The following is an 18,732-nucleotide window of genomic DNA, read 5'->3' as shown; positions in this document are numbered from 1 at the left end:
CAACCAAAATGCTTTGGTTTTCAAAGAATACTACTCAGACATAGCTGAGTCAGTCGGATATGCTTATCACAGCATCAGCGACACGGTCGCAAAGCACAACACGAACCAACTCGTGGTAGATGAATCCAACCAAGATGATTTGGTTTTCAAAGAATACTACTCAGACATGGCTGAGTCAGTCGGATATGCTTATCACAGCATCAGCGACACGGTCGCAAAGTTCAACACGAATCAACTCGTGGTAGAAGAATCCAACCAGGATGATTTGGTTTTCGGAGAATACTACTCAGACACAGCTGAGTCAGTCGGATATGCTTATCACAGCATCAGCGACACGGTCGCAAAGTTCAACACGAATCAACTCGTGGTAGAAGAAGCCAACGAAGATGAAATGGGTTTCAAAGAATACTACTCAGACATGGAGGAGTTATTTGGACATGCTGATCACAGCATCAGCGACACCGTTGCAAAGCTCAACACGACTCTACTCATGGTGGATGAATCCAACACCATGGTGCCATGGCAGCTCGTCGATACATTGGATGACAGCAATACCCAAGACGAAGACAACGCCACACAGAGAGCACAGGAAGACTCCACGGAGCGAGCGATGACAGGCTCCACAGTGCGAGTGATGAAAGACGCCAACAGGGATGCAAGCAAACACTCCCGGGCGGACACCAAGCATGAACAAGACCATGAAGGTAAACCCGCTGTACCTGAGCAACCGCAAGCAGACTATGAAAGTCTACCAAGCTCACAGGAACAAGAAGAAAGAGCGGACTATGAAAGTCCAACACGCTCACAGGAACAAGAAGAAGACAATGCACCTCTGCCCACTGCATGCGAAGACAGTGACAAGGTGATCACACTCAACGTACAGGATCACAGTGAGACTGACAGTTCTCAGCTTGTCTGTACCGAAGCACAGAGCGAAAACAGTGACAAGGTGCTCGCACTCGACGTACAGGATCACAGTGAGACTGACAGTTCTCAGCTTGTCTGTACCGAAGCACAGAGCGAAAACAGTGACAAGGTGCTCGCACTCGACGTACAGGATCACAGTGAGACTGACAGTTCTCAGCTTGTCTGTACAGAAGCACAGAGTCGGGCCACCCAACAGTCCAGAGAGACGATGCCGAAAGAAAACATGCAGATTTTCACTCCAGAAGAGGAGCACCTGGAGCCCAGAGAGACAAAACAAAAAGAAACCATGCAGATTTTGACTCCAGAAGAGGAGCACCTGGAGTCCAGTGAGATAACATCAACAGAAATCATGAAGATTTTAACTCCAGAAGCGGAGCACCAAGAGTCTAGAGAAACCACGTCAACTGAAATCATGCAGATTTGGACTCCAGAAGAGGAGCGCCGAGAGTCCACAGACACCGCGTCAAATGTAATCAAGAAGACTTTGACTCCGGAAGACGAGCACCAAGAAAGCAAAGATGCGGAATCCAATTCTCCACAACTGATTGATGTCACCTGCACCGATGCAACATCAGATCAGTCGCACCACTCGCGAGAAGACGAGCACCAAGAAAGCAAAGATGCGGAATCCAATTCTCCACAACTGATTGATGTCACCTGCACCGATGCAACATCAGATCATTCGCACCACTCGCGAGACGGAATGCTCAATGACTCAAATTATCCACTCGGGACACTCATAGAGTATAACAAGAAAAACAAAAGTCAAAAGAAACACAGCAAGAACAAAAACAACATGAAGCGCGACAAGACCAACAACAATAGCAAGAAGCACAGCAGAAACGAGAACGACAACAGCAAGAAGAAAAGCAACATGAAGCGCGACAAGACAAACAACAATAGCAAGAAGCACAGCAGAAACGAGAACGACAACAGCAAGAATAAAAGCAACATGAAGCGCAACAAGACAAACAACAACGTCAGGCACAAAGATAGCGACAACGACAGAGGCAGAAACAACAAGAATGGCAACAAACACAACAAAGTCAGGAGCAAAGATAGCGACAACAACAAAGACGGAAACGACAAAAACAGCGACAAGTACGGCAACGGAAACAACAAAAACAGGAACGACAGAAACAACAGCAATGAAACAACGACTTGTACACAATGGCACTACTTGGCACATGATGGACGATGCCACAGCACACTGCAAAACGATAACAAGACTACAAACATGTCATGGGATGACAACGAATCGCACAAACTCACGTCTGCTCCAGAACAAGCAAGCACACCAGCATCCAAGGCGGATGAGACAATAAATCAACACCACAAGCACAAAAAAAAGTCCATGCCAGTCAACATCAGTGATGTGACCATGCAAACACCTCGGGATGACGCATTGGGTACTTAAGATAACAAGGAACACCAACAACATTCACAGCGGACTTGCAATATCAATATCACCACGTCATCAACAACAAAAAGAAAAAAAAAAAAAAGCTCTGAACAAATTCATCAAGTTTGGACTCATAAATGTGTTTATTAAGTTTGGACATATAAATACATTGGCTTTGTTAACCAAGGCAATAGCATCATCACTTGTATAGATACGCATATCATAAGTTACTGTTTTGTATAATTTTCCTTAATGATGTACAGAAACTATGTAATGAGAAAGAGGGGGATGTGGTGATCGTAGATTGACCAGATACAAAAACAACAGAGCAAACACGAGCGGGAGAGCTATAAATACACTGGGACAGGATGTACAATTTTCTTTAACGATGTTCAGAAAATATGTTAAGAGAAAAAGGGGGATGTGGTGATCACAAGTTAACCAGATGCAACACAACTGAGCGACCACTAGAGGGAGCACGGGAGAGCCATATAAATAGATCAGGACAGGAAGTGAGGAGACACTCTTCACAGCAGGCGGGCTGGTAAGCAGGACACACAGCAAGCAAAGCTGGTAGTTAGCACTGGAAGGTAGTTCTAGGTCGAGCTCTGGAAACTGAACAAACTCACAATAAAGCATCTTCTCCACACTTGAGACTACGAGCTTTATTAAGACACGAGGAACAACACAGAACCCTCTTACTAAAGGGACCCCACAGAGACCCCCCGAACGTGAGGGACCACCCCCTATGGTAACCCCTAACTAGAGGCACCCCCAAAGAGACGTCCTAACTAAAGGAGCCCCCTCCCCCACAGAGACCCTCTTACTCGCCCCCCCCCCCCCCACAGACCCCCCCCAGAAAAGCGACTCCTGCGGTAAGCTAGAGCAGTCCAGAAAGGGGAAGTGCAAAAAATGACTGTTGTAACACTCACCTGGAAGCATTGCATGTCCATTCCTGGAAAAAAAACAGCTGTGACCCGTGCTTAAACATCTCAGACCCATTAGCCACAAGCTATTTATTCATATCTCGTAGTGGGCTGTGATTGACAACTTCCACAAAACAGCTGTGAGCCTGTCTTCATTCATCTTCACCATGGATGAGTAACTGTAACCACAAGTGCTACAACCACAATATTAATAAACATCACCCACATCAAAGAGAGTTACGTGCTGTTATTTTAGCTCAGCATTTTAAAATCAATGAAGCGTGATGAGGCGTGATTGGAATGCACTTAACTCCCTTTGATGCCTGGGTATGATCCAGGTAATGACATTGAAATGAGCCATTAGGCTCATCTAAATATGTGTGGCCAGGTTGAGGCTGCCTTCTCCCAGTTCCCAGGAGTCACCAGCCACACCGATGAGGCCTCATCTTGGTGCCAATTAGTACTGGTCGCCACAAGCGGACACCAGATGTGATGGCCACTCCACGGACTTCAGAGGTCATTGGAGCCCCCTGGATGGTCAGAGACAGGGCAGCACACGGGGTACAGCCAGGGTGCGAGTTTTTCACTGTCAGGGTGTCAGGGGCAGTGCCCAGGTGAAAGAATGGCAGTTCCTGGGTGCATGGTGGGCACTGCCAAGTGGCAGGGACTGAGGGTGGCCATGGCCATGGAAGAAGGGTGTGAAGAGTGGGAGGTGAAGGGGGGTCTGAAGGGCATCATGAAGTTTGGGGAGGTAAAGGGGGTCCTGAAAAAGTGAGACCTGAAAGGAAGGGACTGAAAGGGAGGCCCTTAAGGTGGGAAGCCCAGAACGAACCTGTAGTGGGGTTTGCTCACTGGGAGGGGAGGGGGAATACCCTGATGTCCACAAAGATAGATGTGTGTGGGACAGGGTCACCCTCATGCCTGGGTGGTGGGGAGGCTCACGCTAACTTTTATTGATGGGGCCAGAGGTTGTCCTTCGGGTTCGAGGGTTGGGGGTGCTGCCATGTTTGTGGGTCACATTGTCCGCGGTAGGAGGTGCGGGGGGGGTCTCAAGTACACTTTGAGATAGGGGCATGCTTTCAAAATGGTGCCCCGATCTCTGAGGAGACGGGCTGGCCGGTGAATTTAGTTCCCGCTGCAGAAAAATGTTCTGGACGAATTTCCTCACCTCTCGCCACAATTAGTGGAGCTACAAATGAGGCGGAGGATCCAGCGTCGTGAAGAAAACGCGATCGGCGCCGAGTGGCGACCCATTTCCGATGCTCCGGAACCTTGTTGCCGGTAGGATCGAGGGTCATGCAACCCACAAGCGACAGGATGCAAATGGATCAAATTATTTGCTGGTTCAAACAGAGTTAAGTGCTGCACATTTCTAGCTGACCACTTCAACCATGAAGGGAGGTGATTGGAAAGTATTTAATTCTGTTTGAAGTGGTCCGGGAGCTGTCAATCAAAGCTTGATGTTCATAAACATTGCTATTAGTGCGCTTCAATGTTACTGTACCATGAAGGAAGTTGAATAGAACAATACTGGCAGCTGGAGAGAGTGGAGCTGTCAATCACAGCCTGGTGAAATCAATATCAAAGAGAAATGGATGAATGGCTTGCAGATCAAAGGTCTGAGGGGGCTTAAACACAGCTGCCTGGTTTTCTCTTTCCAGGAATTGACAGGTGGTGCTTCTGTGTCTGAGCCTGAAGGCGTATTGCCGAGGTGAATACCTAAAACACTGATTCTTTTCACTGCCTCCGTCTGGATCTCTAGCATCAAGACAGAGGTCTCTCTTTTGCGGGGAGCTTCCTGACAGGGGTCTCTTTTCTGGGGAGCTTCCTGGCATGGGGTCTCTTTCTGGGCATCATTCAGGGCATGGATTCAGGCATAAGGGGTAACTGCGTGCGAGCCCCAAATTAGGCTCCGTGCTGGGCCGATCGCGGGTCACCCGATTCGCTCTGCCTGCTGCGAGCTAGGTTTCGTCCTCACTGGACAAGGTCCAAATCTGAATGTTCAAATGTGCCTAACCGCTCACTTAAATACCCGGATGCAGGATTCACCCAGTGCCTGGGACTTCATAGCCATGCCTCGGAGACCCTGCTGCGTTTAGCACTGGTCCAGACAAACATGGAGCTGGTGGAATGGCACCTGGGGAGGGTCTTCCAGGCCATTGGAGACCCCATGGGTGGTTGGTGACAGGGCAGGGTGACACCCTGGCACACCCCCTGTTACCTGGGCACCTTGTCAGTGCCAGATCGACACCCTGGCAGTGCCACATGGACAGTCTGGCACTGCCAGGGTGCCCAGGTACCAGGTTGGCACTGCCAGGTGTCAGTGTCGTGCCCGGGGTTGCCTTGCCAAGTTGATGGAAGATGAGGGGGGGGGAGGGGACTGCTCCTGGGGCTCGTCCCAAGGTTGGGGGGGAGTGAGGTAGGGGTCAAAAAAGTGGGGGAGTGGGTGCGCTGAATGTGTGTGTGTGTGGGGGGGGGGGGGGTGAAAATTGTGATTGCCATATAAAATGGCACCCTGATCTGCGAGGAATCTTTTCTGCTTGGCAACAGGAAATTCCTCTAAGTGTGGCCTCGACAGGATAAGCTTCCAGAGGCTGAAAGAAACGGCCAATTGACGTTGAATAACAGGGTATTGCTTTTCTCTGCAGCCATTGAGAAATACCCCAATAAATGCATCCGACAGCGGACTTTAACTTGAGTCTGCTGACTTGAGCCCCATGTACCCATAGAACCGCTGACTGTTTTTTCCAATATTATTTGTCAGTTTGCACTCAGTTTACAGTTTAAAAATCCTCCCCTTTATTATTTTATTAGTCAACTTTCTTTTCTTACTTTATGGGATGGAGGCATTTCTGGCTAGGCCTGCATTCATTGCCCATTCCTAATTGCCCTTGAATCAAGTGACTTGTGGCACCATTTCAGGGGGCAGTTAGGAGTCAACCACATTGCTCTGGGTCTGGAGTCGCATGCAGGCCAGATCAGGTAAGGAGGGCACATTTCATTCCTGGCAGGTTTACAGATGGGGTTTTGCAGCAATTGATCATGGTTTTGTGATTGCTATTAATTAGACTAGCTATATTTTTGTTAATTGAATTCAAGTTCTTATTTACCGGATGCCAATTTAATCAATGGTTAGGTAGTAATCTAGAGATTGTTACCATTCTGTTTCTGCTTTTTATCTTCAACCCTACTTGTGACATTCCCTTTGCATCATCTCTTCCTTCGATTTAACCATGTTGTCAGCACTTGTGTACTACGTTAAGAGCACTGATTACAGTCAATTCAATAGCAGCAAAATCCAGAACAAAAATATTTTTTTTTCAAAAATATACTGCACGATGTAATGGAAACATTCTGCTGCTATTTCTAATTCAGGTTATCTTCCTTGGCAGCACAGGTTCTACATTCCATGAATCAAGCGCCTCAAACGCAAGCCAAAAGGGTCCCCATTAATTGAATCGTACCTAATGAAATTTTCTCTCCCGAATCGGCCGGCAACAGGAATACCAGAAGTGCCAGCCCGGATATTAAGACACAGGGAATCAGCAGATTCAGTCCGTAATAGAGTGTGCGCCTTCGCATCAACACTGTATAGGTCACGTCTGGATAGGGCTCCTCGCAGCACTCATAATGCAGCTCATTCCTCTTTCCAGGCACTCCTTCAACACAACAAACACAGGCAAGTTGTACATTTGTCAAGGACAGAATTCACTTTACACTGAACAGTTTTTGAGGAGAGGAGATTTTGTCTTCGGGCAGTGGGTGGGTGTGATTTTGGCTTTTCTGTGAATATAAAATGGATGATGATCATTTGCCTGTTTATTTTTACATCTCTACTTCTTTCTGATCTTTCCATTAGCTGCAGTGGAAATGCAAATGGGGAAAGATGTTAAACCAGCTGCTGATTCCTTAACACCAGTTTAACAATGTCACACAAAGTCAGTTACTGCCAATGTGTTATATTTGAATAGTCAATCCTTTTACAGCTGTCAAAGTACTCACATTCTTCAACACAAAATTCTTTAAAAAACTAGTCTGTTCAATTTATCAAATCGGTGGCACAGCAGTTAGCACTGCTGCCTCACAACTCCTGGGGCCCGCGTTCAATTCTGACCTTGGTTGACTGTGTAGAGTTTACACTTTCTCCTCGTGTCTGCGTGGGTTTCCTCCGGATGTTAGGGGCAGCACGGTATCACAAGGGGATAGCACTGTGGCTTCACAGCGCCAGGGTCCCAGGTTCGATTCCCCGCTGGGTCACTGTCTAAGCGGAGTCTGCACGTTCTCCCCGTGTCTGTATGGGTTTCCTCATCCTCAGGGTGCTCCGGTTTCCTCCCACTGTCCAAAGACGTGCAGGTTAAGTGGATTGGCCATGATAAATTGCCGTTAGGGATCAAAAAGGTCAGGAGCGGTTATTAGGTCACGGGGATAGGGTGGAAGTGAGAGCTTAAATGGGTCGGTGCGGACTCAATGGGCCGAGTGGCCTCCTTCTGCATTGTATGTTCTATGTTCTATGATCCAGTTTCCTCCCACAGTACAAAGATGTGCAGGTTAGTTATATTGTCCATGCTAAATTGTTCCTTAATGTCCAAAGATGTGCTGGTTCGGTGGATTGGCCATGCTAAATTTCGCATTAGTGTCCAAAGGTTAGGTGGGGTTACGGGGTTGCAGGGATAGGGTGGAGGATTGGGCCTAGGTAGGGTCTTTCAGAGGGTCGGTGTAGGCCTGATGGGCCGAATGGCCTCCTTCTGCACAGTAGGGATTCTATGATTTGACTGGGCTTTTCTCAGAACCAATCACTATGACTTAGGATTGTGAGGAAAATGTTGCAGGTTTTTCCACAATTATTGCCCCTGCTGCCCACTGACCATCCAACGGTTACATCTGCCAGGGAAAAAAGGGAAGAATTGCATTGACATAGCGCGTTTCACAACATCAGGGCATTCCATAGCACTTTCCAGCCAGTAACATACATATCGTTGTCACTGTTGTAATGTAGGAAATGCAGCAGCCAAATTATCGACACCACAGCAGCTTCTCACAAACAGTAATGTAATCATGACCATGTCATCTGGTTTTTAGTGATGCTAGTTGTTGGATTAAAAATAATGAGCATGGTGAACTCTCCTGCTCTTCCTCAAGCGTTGCCATGAGAATTTTACATTCATCTGAGTGGGTCTTGGTTTCATGCTTCATCTGAGAGACAGCATCACTGACAGCAAAGTACTCCCTCAGTACTGCACTCAGATTCAGCCTCGAATCAACAGCCTTCCGACCTCGAGACAACAGCACTGCCAACTGAGCGCTGCCGACAGGAAAATGCCCAAATTCAGTCACTGCTCAATGACCTACAAGTGACTTGATAAATCATTAAACATTGCATCAAGTAGTCACATGGACCTGCCATGACTACTTGGGCGGCACGGTAGCACAGTGGTTAGCACAGTTGCTTCACAGCTCCATTGTCCCGTGTTCGATTCCCGGCTTGGGTCACTGTCTGTGCGGAGTCTGCACGTTCTCCTCGTGTCTGCGTGGGTTTCCTCCGGGTGCTCCGAGTTCCCCCCCACAGTCCAAAGACATGCAGGTGAGGTGGATTGGCCATGCTAAATTGTCCTTAGTCTTCAAAAAGGTGAGGTGGGGTTACTGGGTTATGGGGATATGATGGAATTGTGGGCTTAGGTAGGGTGCTCTTTCCAAGGGCCGGTGCAGACTCGATGGGCCGAATGGCATCCTTCTGCACTGTAAATTCTATGATTCTATGAGCTAAAAGGGTTCAGATTCCACAGTCAAACATTCCTTCCAGGGACTTAAATCAATTATACTTGGAACATTGGTCAGGCAATTGGACCAAACTCATTACTGTCATTACTTATTGTCATATCTCCTAATCACGCAGCGTTGTTTGATAGCTTTATATTGTACCAGGAAGGTGGCTTAAGTAGTGCTTCCCGGATCGATGTAACCCTCAGAGATGCAAGTCTCTTCAAATCATCTCATCCAGTGCAGTTCGCTTCTTGAAGGAATTAGGGTTTGTTAAATCAGACAACGCTTGCATTTCTGTAAAGAGCAGAAGGCCTTTCCCTCTGTTATTTGTAGACATTTCATTTGGAAACAATTAAAATCAAAGTCCAGGTGACTTTTCCACTTGGAAGTGCTTCAGCTTTTTTGATCTGATGATCAGTTTAGCAACAATGGACAACTAATCATTTCCTTATTACTGGGGTGGTGTACAACAGCCCAGATCAGGAATGTTAAGTGAGAGAAGCTCAAAGGTAGAAAAATCTTTAAACGTGGGAGTCTAAATTGATGAAACTGTCCTTTTAAGGAGCTAGGTTCAGTAAATAGGATAGTAGGATTGCAAATAAAAATGAATTCAAATCAATTTGTTATTGTTAAAATATTAGTAAGAAGTCTTACAACACCAGGTTAAAGTCCAACAGGTTTGTTTCAAACACGAGCTTTCGGAGCACTGCTCCTTCCTCAGGTGAATGGAGAGGTATGTTCCAGAAACATTTATATAGACAAAGTCAGAGATGCTGGACAATGCTTGGAATGCGAGCATTTGCAGGTAATCAAATCATTACAGATCCAGGGAGAGGGATAATCACAGGTTAAAGAGGTGTGAATTGTCTCAAGCCAGAACAGTTGGTAGGGTTTTGCAAGTCCAGGCCAGATGGTGGGGGATTGGATGTAATGCGACATGAATCCAAGATCCCGGTTGAGGCCGCACTCATGCGTGCGGAACTTAGCTATAAGTTTTTGCTCGGCAATTCTGCGTTGTCGCGTGTCCTGAAGACCGCCTTGGAGAACGCTTACCCGGAGATCAGAGGCTGAATGCCCTTGACTGCTGAAGTGTTCCCCGACTGGAAGGGAACATTCCTGTCTGGTGATTGTCGCACGATGCCTGTTCATTCGTTGTCGCAGTGTCTGCATGGTCTCGCCAATGTACCACGCTTCGGGCTATAAAATATTAGGGTATAGTTTAACTTGTTGCCTGCACTTGTTAACCCCAATTATAAATACTGCCAAAGTTTCTATAAACTTTGCAATCCAAAGCTCTACTATAATTCACGCCATGTCCCATTCACCCATCATCCACATGCTTGCTGACTTACATTCAGTCCAGTCTTGTTTTATACATTTTCACCCTTGTCTTCAAATTCTTCCATGGCTTCTCTCTATTATTGTGATCTCCTTCATTTCCGTTCTCCTGCTGATTTTTATCACTCCACCATGGGTGGTCATGCCTTCAGCTGCCGGGGTTCTACGCTCTGAAATTTCTTCTCAAATCTCTTTACTTTCCTCCCCTGGTTTAAGGTGCATCTGAAAAGCTACCTCTTTGAACAAGCTGCCCTGATACCTTTTTGTACGTCAATCAGCGTCCAATTGCGCCACAATATTCCTTTGCAGCACCTTGTGATGTTTTGCTTTGTAAAGGTTTCTTTATAAATGCAAGCTGCTGTTGCTGCCGAATATCATTTTCATTGCCCCAGGTGGCATGTTCAAAGTCTTCCTCAATTGCAGCCAGCTATAGGCACCCTCGCTTCCAGATGAAAGTCAAGGTCATGGAGAGATTGTAGAAGATATTCATGTTCTGATTATGAGAATAGGCTAAGGCAGTTCCCATAGGAATAAAGAACATAAAGTTCTTACAATATTTTATATTGCACAGATTTTGATTGTGTAAATCAGGAGAGAATATTTGCACTGGTCTATGAATAAGAGAAGAACATAAATTTAAGATTATTGCAAGAACAAAGGAAAGATATTGCCTATTTTAATGCAGCATGTTGATAGGATACAGCAGATCCTGCCAGAACGGTGGAAGTGGAAGGCATAATTGTTTCTTGAAAGGGAAAGTGAATCAATATTTAAAAACAATTAAAAGGGGAAAAAGAATGGAACTAAGTGAATATTGCATTCAGTGCATCAAGAGCAATGGACCAAATAGCTTCCTTTTATATTTCATAGAATTCCTAGAGTGCAGAAAGAGGCTATTTGGCCCATCAAGTCTGCATCGACCCCCTGAAAGAACACCCTGCCTACCCACTCCTCCACCCTATCCCCATAACCCATAATCTCACCTAACCTGCACATCAGTGGACATTGAGGGACAACTTATTATGGCCAATCCACCCAACCTGCACATCTTTGGACTGTGGAAGGAAACCAGAGAACCTGAAGGAAACCCACGCAGACACGGGGTGAAAGTGCAAACTTCACACAAGGCTGGAATTGAACCCGGGTCCCTGGCGCTGTGAGGCAGTGGTGCTAAGCACTGTGCCACCGTGCCACCCTCTATCTCCCGCATCCTAGTCTGCTCATCTCACGCACCAAGATGGTGAGGTGAAAGCCTATTCCTCTGTCATTGTATATAAGTATTTTAATTGGGAGATTCTGTATACATGTCTCACTGACCTTGATCGCTTCTGCTGCTTACAGATTGAGTACAAGCCATGGGGCTAACACACCACATCCTTTTAAGGAAGTAATTAATGATTAATAGTGGCTTACGGTATGCTCCCTTAATGGTACATGTCATTATATCACAATAATCATTGACTTTCCTCACTGGAGTGGAATTTCTTAAGACCAGTTCAGAAAAGGGGTGAGTGGGCGTATTGGTGACAAACCATCTTTCGTTGAACTATGTCTGACATTTATATTCAGCACCAAGTCAGCGGAATACACATCCACCCTGCAGCAGTGATCATAGTAACTCCCCTTTTGTTTCCAAAATGTCAATCAGAGATGAAAATATTTGTTGTGAAGGAACAATGTTAAACTTTGCAAAGTTTGCTGTGGAGGAAACAAGAAATGAGATATGCTTATCAAGTTGTGTATACGTGGTGTCTCAATAGTTTAGGAGACATAGTAATTGGATGAGGCTGGAGACAGACACTGTAAGAAGGATCAGGACATCTCATGAATTTGAGGTGGGTCAACAAAATCAAGAACAAGGGACAGCTGGCCCAGTTGGAGAGGGGGGTGTTGAGTTGGAACAAAAACACATTTTGGGATAAAAATGGGGTCAAGATGGAGGAGAAAGGTCACAGTCTAAAGTTATTAAACTTAATGTTGAAATAGAATGTTATCATTTATTGCGAGGGGAATTAAATACAACAGTAGAGAGGTTATGCTTCAGTTTTATATAAATTCCCACAGTGCTGTTAGAAAGGGAGTTCCAGCATTTTGACCCAGTAACAGAAAATAAATGGTGATATAGATCCAAGTCAGGTTGGTGCGTGCATTGAAGGGAACTTGCAGGTGGTGATATTCCCATGTATCTGTTGTTCTTGTGCTTCTAGGTGGTAGAGATCATAGATTTGGAAGATGTTGCTGAAGATGCCTTTGTAAGTTACTACAGTGCATCTTGTAGATGTTACACATGGCTGCCACTATGTGCCAATGGTAGGGTAGTGAATGTTTAAGTTGGTAAATGGGGTGGCAATCAAGCAGGCTGCTTTGTCTTGGATGGTATTGAGATTCTTGAGTATTGCCAGAGCTGCACTCATACAGGCAAGTATTCCATCACGCTCCTGACTTGTGCCTAGTAAAGGGTGGATAGGCTTTGGGGAGCCAGGAGGTAAATTTCATCCACAGAATTCCCAGCCTCTTATTGCCACAGAATTTATATGGCTCGTCTAGTTCAGTTCTGGTTAATTGTAACCTGCAGGATGTTGACACTGGGGCACTCAGCAACGGCAATGCCATCGAATGTCAATGGGAGATGGTTAGATTTTCTCTTGTTGTAGATGATCTTTGCCTGACACTTGTGTGGCGCAAATGTTACTTGCCACTTATCAGCCCAAACTCGAATGCCTTCTTACCTGAGGAGTTGAAAATGGAAATGATCACTGTTCCATCATCAGCGAACATCCCCTCTCCCATGATGTGGGAAACAGCTGAAGATGGTTACATCTAGGAGATTGTCCTGTGGAACTTCTTTAGCTGTGTCCTGGGACAGAGATAATTGGCCTCCAAAACCACAATCACCTTCCTTTGCAATAAGGACCCACAGCAATGCCATCAATTTTTGAGTTACAAAGTTTTATTTGAAGTTCTGAACGTTATAATTACATTATTAAGTTATTTGTGTAGAATTAATGTACCGGTCATGGAAGTATAATTTGATAGAATGTGAAATTGTCTTATTACATACAGTCAGTCATTAAGAGGGTGGTGAATCATTGGACTTCTCGACCCCAGAGGGCTGAAGAAGGCTCAGTTATTGAATATATTCAAGGCACAGATTTATAGTTTTCTAGATATTAAAGATATCAAGAATATGGGGATTGTGCAGGGAAATTGTCCTTAAGGCAGAAGATCAGCCACTATTGTTCAAGGGGGCTGCACGGTGGCACAGTAGTTAGCACGGCTGCCTCACAGCTCCAGGGACCCAGGTTCAATTCCGGCCTCGGGTGACTGTGTGGAGTTTACGCTTTCTCCCCATGTCTGTGTGCGTTTCCTCCGGGTGCTCCAGTTTCCTCCCACTGTCCAAAGATGTGCAGGATGGGTGGATTGGCCATACTAAATTTCTCCTTAGTGTCCAAAAGGTTAAGTCGGGTTGCTGGGTTGTGGGATAGGGCAAAGGTGTGGGCTTAGGCAAGGGCTGGTTTTTCAAGGGAAGGTGCAGACTCGATGGACCAAATGGCCTCCGTCTGCACTGTAAATTCTATGATATTGATGATATTATATATGAATGGCAGCACGGAGCAGGCTCAAGGGACAGAATGATCTTTGCCTGCTCTTATTTGTCATGTCCCCCAGTAGGAGGAGGTGGCGTAGTGGTATTATCACTGGACTGGTAAACCAAAGACCCAGAGTAATGCTCTGGGGACATGTGATCAAATCTCGCCAGTGAAGATGGCGAAATTTGAATTCAATAAAAATCCAGAATTAAAAGTCCAATGATGACCATGGATTGATTGTTGTAAAAGCCAATCTGGTTCACTAATGTCGTTTAGGGAAGGAAATCTGTCAACCTTACCTGGTCTGGCCTACATATGACTTCAGACCCACAACAATTTGGTTGACTCTTAACTGCCCCCTCAAGGGCAATTAGGGAAGGGCAATAAATGGTGGCACAGTCTATGAATGAAGTTTCTCATGTCTCATGAATGAAGTTTAAAAAATAATTTTCCGCTTTCCCAAGTGCGCTGGCGTAAAAATGCTTATTTGTGTAAAAAGATTTCATTTACCACATTTTAAAAGCAAAGAAACTTTCTTCCCAGAATACCAAATTACCTAGAGCCAGTTGTCATTAAAGAGGGCCACCTTGACATCTCTCAATCAGCATCCAAGTGCTGCACGTAGACTGATACAGAGCCACATCATTGGGAAACTGGGCAGCATTTACAATGATGCTGTTAGCGGGAAATGCACTCAGGCCGGCAGAGGGATGATTACAGCCAATGTACCTTAACCCCAATCTCAAAAGGCTGCATTAACCTATTACTTTAATTTCCCATGCCAGTCATCCTTACGTTATATCAGTAGGAGATGTCCGAGGAAAGATTCCTAAATTGTTTTCTGGCTTCTGTCCATTTTCTGATTGGGTTGAGCCTGTCTCAAAGTAATTTCATTTGAAATCATTCTGAAAAAGGTTAGAATATGAAATGTGAAATTAGGACAGGAAATGCTGGAAATACTCAGCTGGAGAGGGCAAGAGACTTTAATGGGTGGAATTTAATGTGCGAGGGTAAGGGCATTTCCCCATATAATGGGATGGGAAGGTGCGAGATGGAGACCCCATTGTCTTCACGGTGTCCCCCAAATAGGTTGAGGGCGGGAATGGTTGAGGACGGCCATCACCATCTGAAGATCAATTGAGGTCCTTCGGTAGCCATTCAAGGGTCATGTGGATAAAGTGACAGGTAAACCTTGGCAGTAATGCCTCTGGTCTCACTAGGGCCAGTTCAACCTTCTCAGGCATCCTGTGCCCAAAGGAGCGCCCACAAGTAACAAGTGAGAGTTGAAGGAAAGGACATCCCCTTGTCCTCCACAATAACCCCCTGCCCACCACCCCCCCCCCCCCCCCCCCCCCATGCCAGGACCAACTTGACTGACACCAATGATCCCGCCCACTCAACTTTGCCCAGGGGCTCCGGTGATGAACCTTCAACCCGGCGCCACTGCAGTACTGACAGTGGCCATTCCTCCCGGTGGCACTGTCAGTACCGGAGAGCTGCTGGCCTCTGATTGGCTGGAAGCTCTCTGAGGCAGGGCAGCTGTTTCATTGCAGGAAGCGAGATGGTAAACTGCTCCTTGTGGAACTGTGATGGCAGCCATCGGTCTATCTAATCTCAACACAGATCCCACAAATGGCCACAGCGGAGTTGACACCAGCTCTCCAGGCTAAGCCTTCAGTCATGGCTATTGAATTCCACCCGACATTTAACGTCAGTGATCTTTCATCAGACTGAGAAAAGTACAATTTGTGTCTCTGAAAATGTTTTCTCTGAAAGCCATTTGCAAATTTAGTTTTAATTTGTTATATTAATGGCCGATTACATTTGTTACATCAGATTGAAGCTACTACAACAAAGAACAAATTTTACCAAAGTACGGGATTATCAATTCCAAACCAAGTGTGCGTACTTTAGATTTACTCTTGCAGCCTATCGAGTTGTTCCATGAGGAAGAAGCACCATCTTTTTGGTAAAGTATTTGGCAAATGATGGACTGGATTCTCTGATCCTGAGACGAAGTGTTGACGCCGGGGCAGGATTCGTGGACTTTCACGACAGCAAATTTGGTGTTGAACCTGGACCGATTCACTACAGTGGAGGGACTAGCAACGGCGCCACATGGAACACGACTGATTCCAATGAAAAATGGTGCAGGATTCACCGGGTCCATGAATGATACTCAGGAGGCTGAGAAGCCTCAGCCGCACTTACACATTGCATCCCCCACACACACTCATCCCAGCCAATAAGATGGCACTTGTTGCGCTGGAGCACGCCCATACAGCTGATGGGTCGGCTGGGGCTAGAGGGCACTAGGGGGGTGGCCTGGGGGACACTTCGACGACCTGTGGCCCTCCGTTCACAGTGGGCTGTCAGCGACGTGTGCAGCTGCATGGCTGCTTTTCCTGCTGCTGCATTGGTGTTCCGTGCCCGTCCACCCGACCCCACAGCCCACCTCCTGCACCTTTGGCGCCAAGTCGGCGCTTGCAGTGCTTTTTGGGGCTGGAGCCTATTCTCCACCCAATCGCATTTCCCAATTTCAGCATCAGCCAATGAAAAATCCCACCCGGTAACTTTTGGTTGAGGGATCAGGGTCAATTCTCTTTTATCAGAACAGAACGGTGTTAATATGATGACATGGAATCACAGAATTGTTACCATGCAGAAGGAGGCCATTCGGCCCATCGAGTTTGCACCGACTCTCTGAATGAGCATCATGACTGCACTGTAAATTCTATGTTCTATGACCGGGTGCCATTCCCTCATCTTTTCCCCGTACCCCTGAACATTTTTCTATTTAATTAACCATCCAATGCCCTCTTAAATGCCTCCATTGAACATCCCTCCACCATACTTTCAGGCAGTTCATTCCAGGCCCGAGCCACATGTTTCCTCCCATCACAAATGCTTCTTTTGCAAATCACTTTGAATCTGTGCCCTCTTGTTCTTGATCCTTTTACGAGCGGGAACCGTTTCTCCCCATCTATTCCCTATCTATGGGTGGCACAGTGGCTAGCACCACTGCCTCACAGCGCTAGGGACCTGGGTTCAAATGCATCCTTGGGTGACTGTCTGTATGGAGTCCGCACGTTCTCCCTGTGTCTGCGTGGCTTTCCTCCGGGTGCTCCGGTTTCCTCCTACAGTCCAAAGATGTATAGGTTAGGTGGATTGGCCATGTTAAAATTGCCCCTTATTATCCAAAAGGTTAGGTGGGGTTACTGGGATAAGGCGGGGGGAATGGGCCTGGGTGCAGTGCCCTTTCAGAGGATCGGTGTAGACTCGATGGACCAAATGGCCTCCTTCTGCACTGGAGGGATTCTATGTATACTCTGTTTAGCCCCCTCTTGATTTTGATCATCTCTATCGAATCTCCTCTCAGCCTCCTTCTATCCGAGGAAAACACTCCCAGTCTCTCCAATATATCCTCATAACTGAAGTTGCTCAACCCTGGAACCATTCTTGTAATACTCTTCTCCACTCTCTCCAATGCATTCACATCCATCCGACAGTGTGGCGCCCAGAACTGTACACAATACTCCAGCTGAAGTGTAAATAGTCTCTTGTATAAATTCAACGTAACCTCCTTGCTTATATACAGTATACCCCTATTAATACTAAATGCTTTATTAACTGCTCTCCGTCTGTCCTGTCACCTTCAGTGATCCATGCCCATGTGCAAAAAAATCAAAAAGGATTACTTTAAATATGTGTTATGGGCCAGGGCTTAGAAAATCAAAATACTGCTGTAGTGAATCAACTTTGGTTCACGCTCATGGGGAGAATAATGAATTAGGAACTAATATATTGGAGAAAGGATCCAATGAGTTCTGCAGTCGAAACATGCACATTAGTGGCAAGATATATTTTCAGTCTGAGCCATTCTATTATGGGAAGATATGGGCGTGAGTCTCCGCAAATGCGGAGAATTGTAAAGGCTGCCGTGGGACAGGCAGTGACCCGCGGCAGCCTTCACGCCCACTTCCGGGGCCGATTCTCTCCCCCCCCCCGCCGGGCGGGGCTAGGAGCGCGGCCCCGTGCGTCACGGCGGCGCGGCCTTGACGACGGTCGTCAAGGCCGCACGCCAAGCATCACGCCGGCTGACGCGGCCGATGACATCAGCCACGCATGCGCAGGTTGGACAACGCCAATCCGCGCATGCGCAGTTGCCGTCTTTTCCCTCAGCCGCCCCGCAAGACTGCCGTGCCAATCAGGTCCCCAGATGCCCCAAACGGGCATCTGGCGCCCGTTTCAAAATGGCAGCGAGCAGGTGTGTTTGCTGCCGTGTTGAAACGGGCGTGAAGGCCCGGCTGCTCAGCCCATCGGCCTCGGAGAATCGCCGCTTGCCGTAAAAAACGGCGAGCGGCGATTCGTGGCGAGGGTCGGGTGTTGGGGGGGGGGGGGGAGAGAGAATAGCGGGAGGGCGTGAAAAATGTCGGGAGACCATCCCGCTATTCTCCCACCCAGCGTGGGGGGCGGTGAATCGCACCCAATTTGAGTGGAATGTCGATGCTTACTCCCAACAATTATAAGAGAATCCGAGATCAATTCGTACTGTCAGTGGTTACATCCAGGCCCCAACTCTCAAGATATTAATGAATTGGGCAGCATGGTAGCACAAGTGGATAGCACTGTGGCTTCACAGCGCCAGGGTCCCAAGTTCGATTCCCCGCTGGGTCACTGTCTGTGCAGAGTCTGCACGTTCTCCCCGTGTCTGCGTGGGTTTCCTCCGGGTGCTCCGGTTTCCTCCCACAGTTCAAAGACGTGCAGGTTAGGTGGATTGGCCATGATA

General features: G+C 46.9%; 1 protein-coding gene across 2 annotated transcripts in view; it reads right to left on the bottom strand.

Moving 5' to 3' along the window:
* Positions 1-18,732, bottom strand: part of chrna8 (cholinergic receptor, nicotinic, alpha 8) — a 309,073-nt gene that overhangs the window by 61,452 nt on the left and 228,889 nt on the right. For both annotated transcript variants that reach the window (XM_038804235.1, XM_038804234.1), the window contains one exon: positions 6,720-6,914. In XM_038804235.1, the coding sequence (XP_038660163.1) occupies positions 6,720-6,914 (195 nt within the window). The remainder of the gene's footprint in view (positions 1-6,719; positions 6,915-18,732) is intronic.

This window comes from Scyliorhinus canicula, chromosome 8, assembly GCF_902713615.1.
Source record: "Scyliorhinus canicula chromosome 8, sScyCan1.1, whole genome shotgun sequence".
In the NCBI taxonomy this organism is placed as follows: Eukaryota; Metazoa; Chordata; class Chondrichthyes; order Carcharhiniformes; family Scyliorhinidae; genus Scyliorhinus; species Scyliorhinus canicula.
Note: the sequence above shows the minus strand (reverse complement) of the source record. Positions and strands in the feature narration are given on the sequence as shown.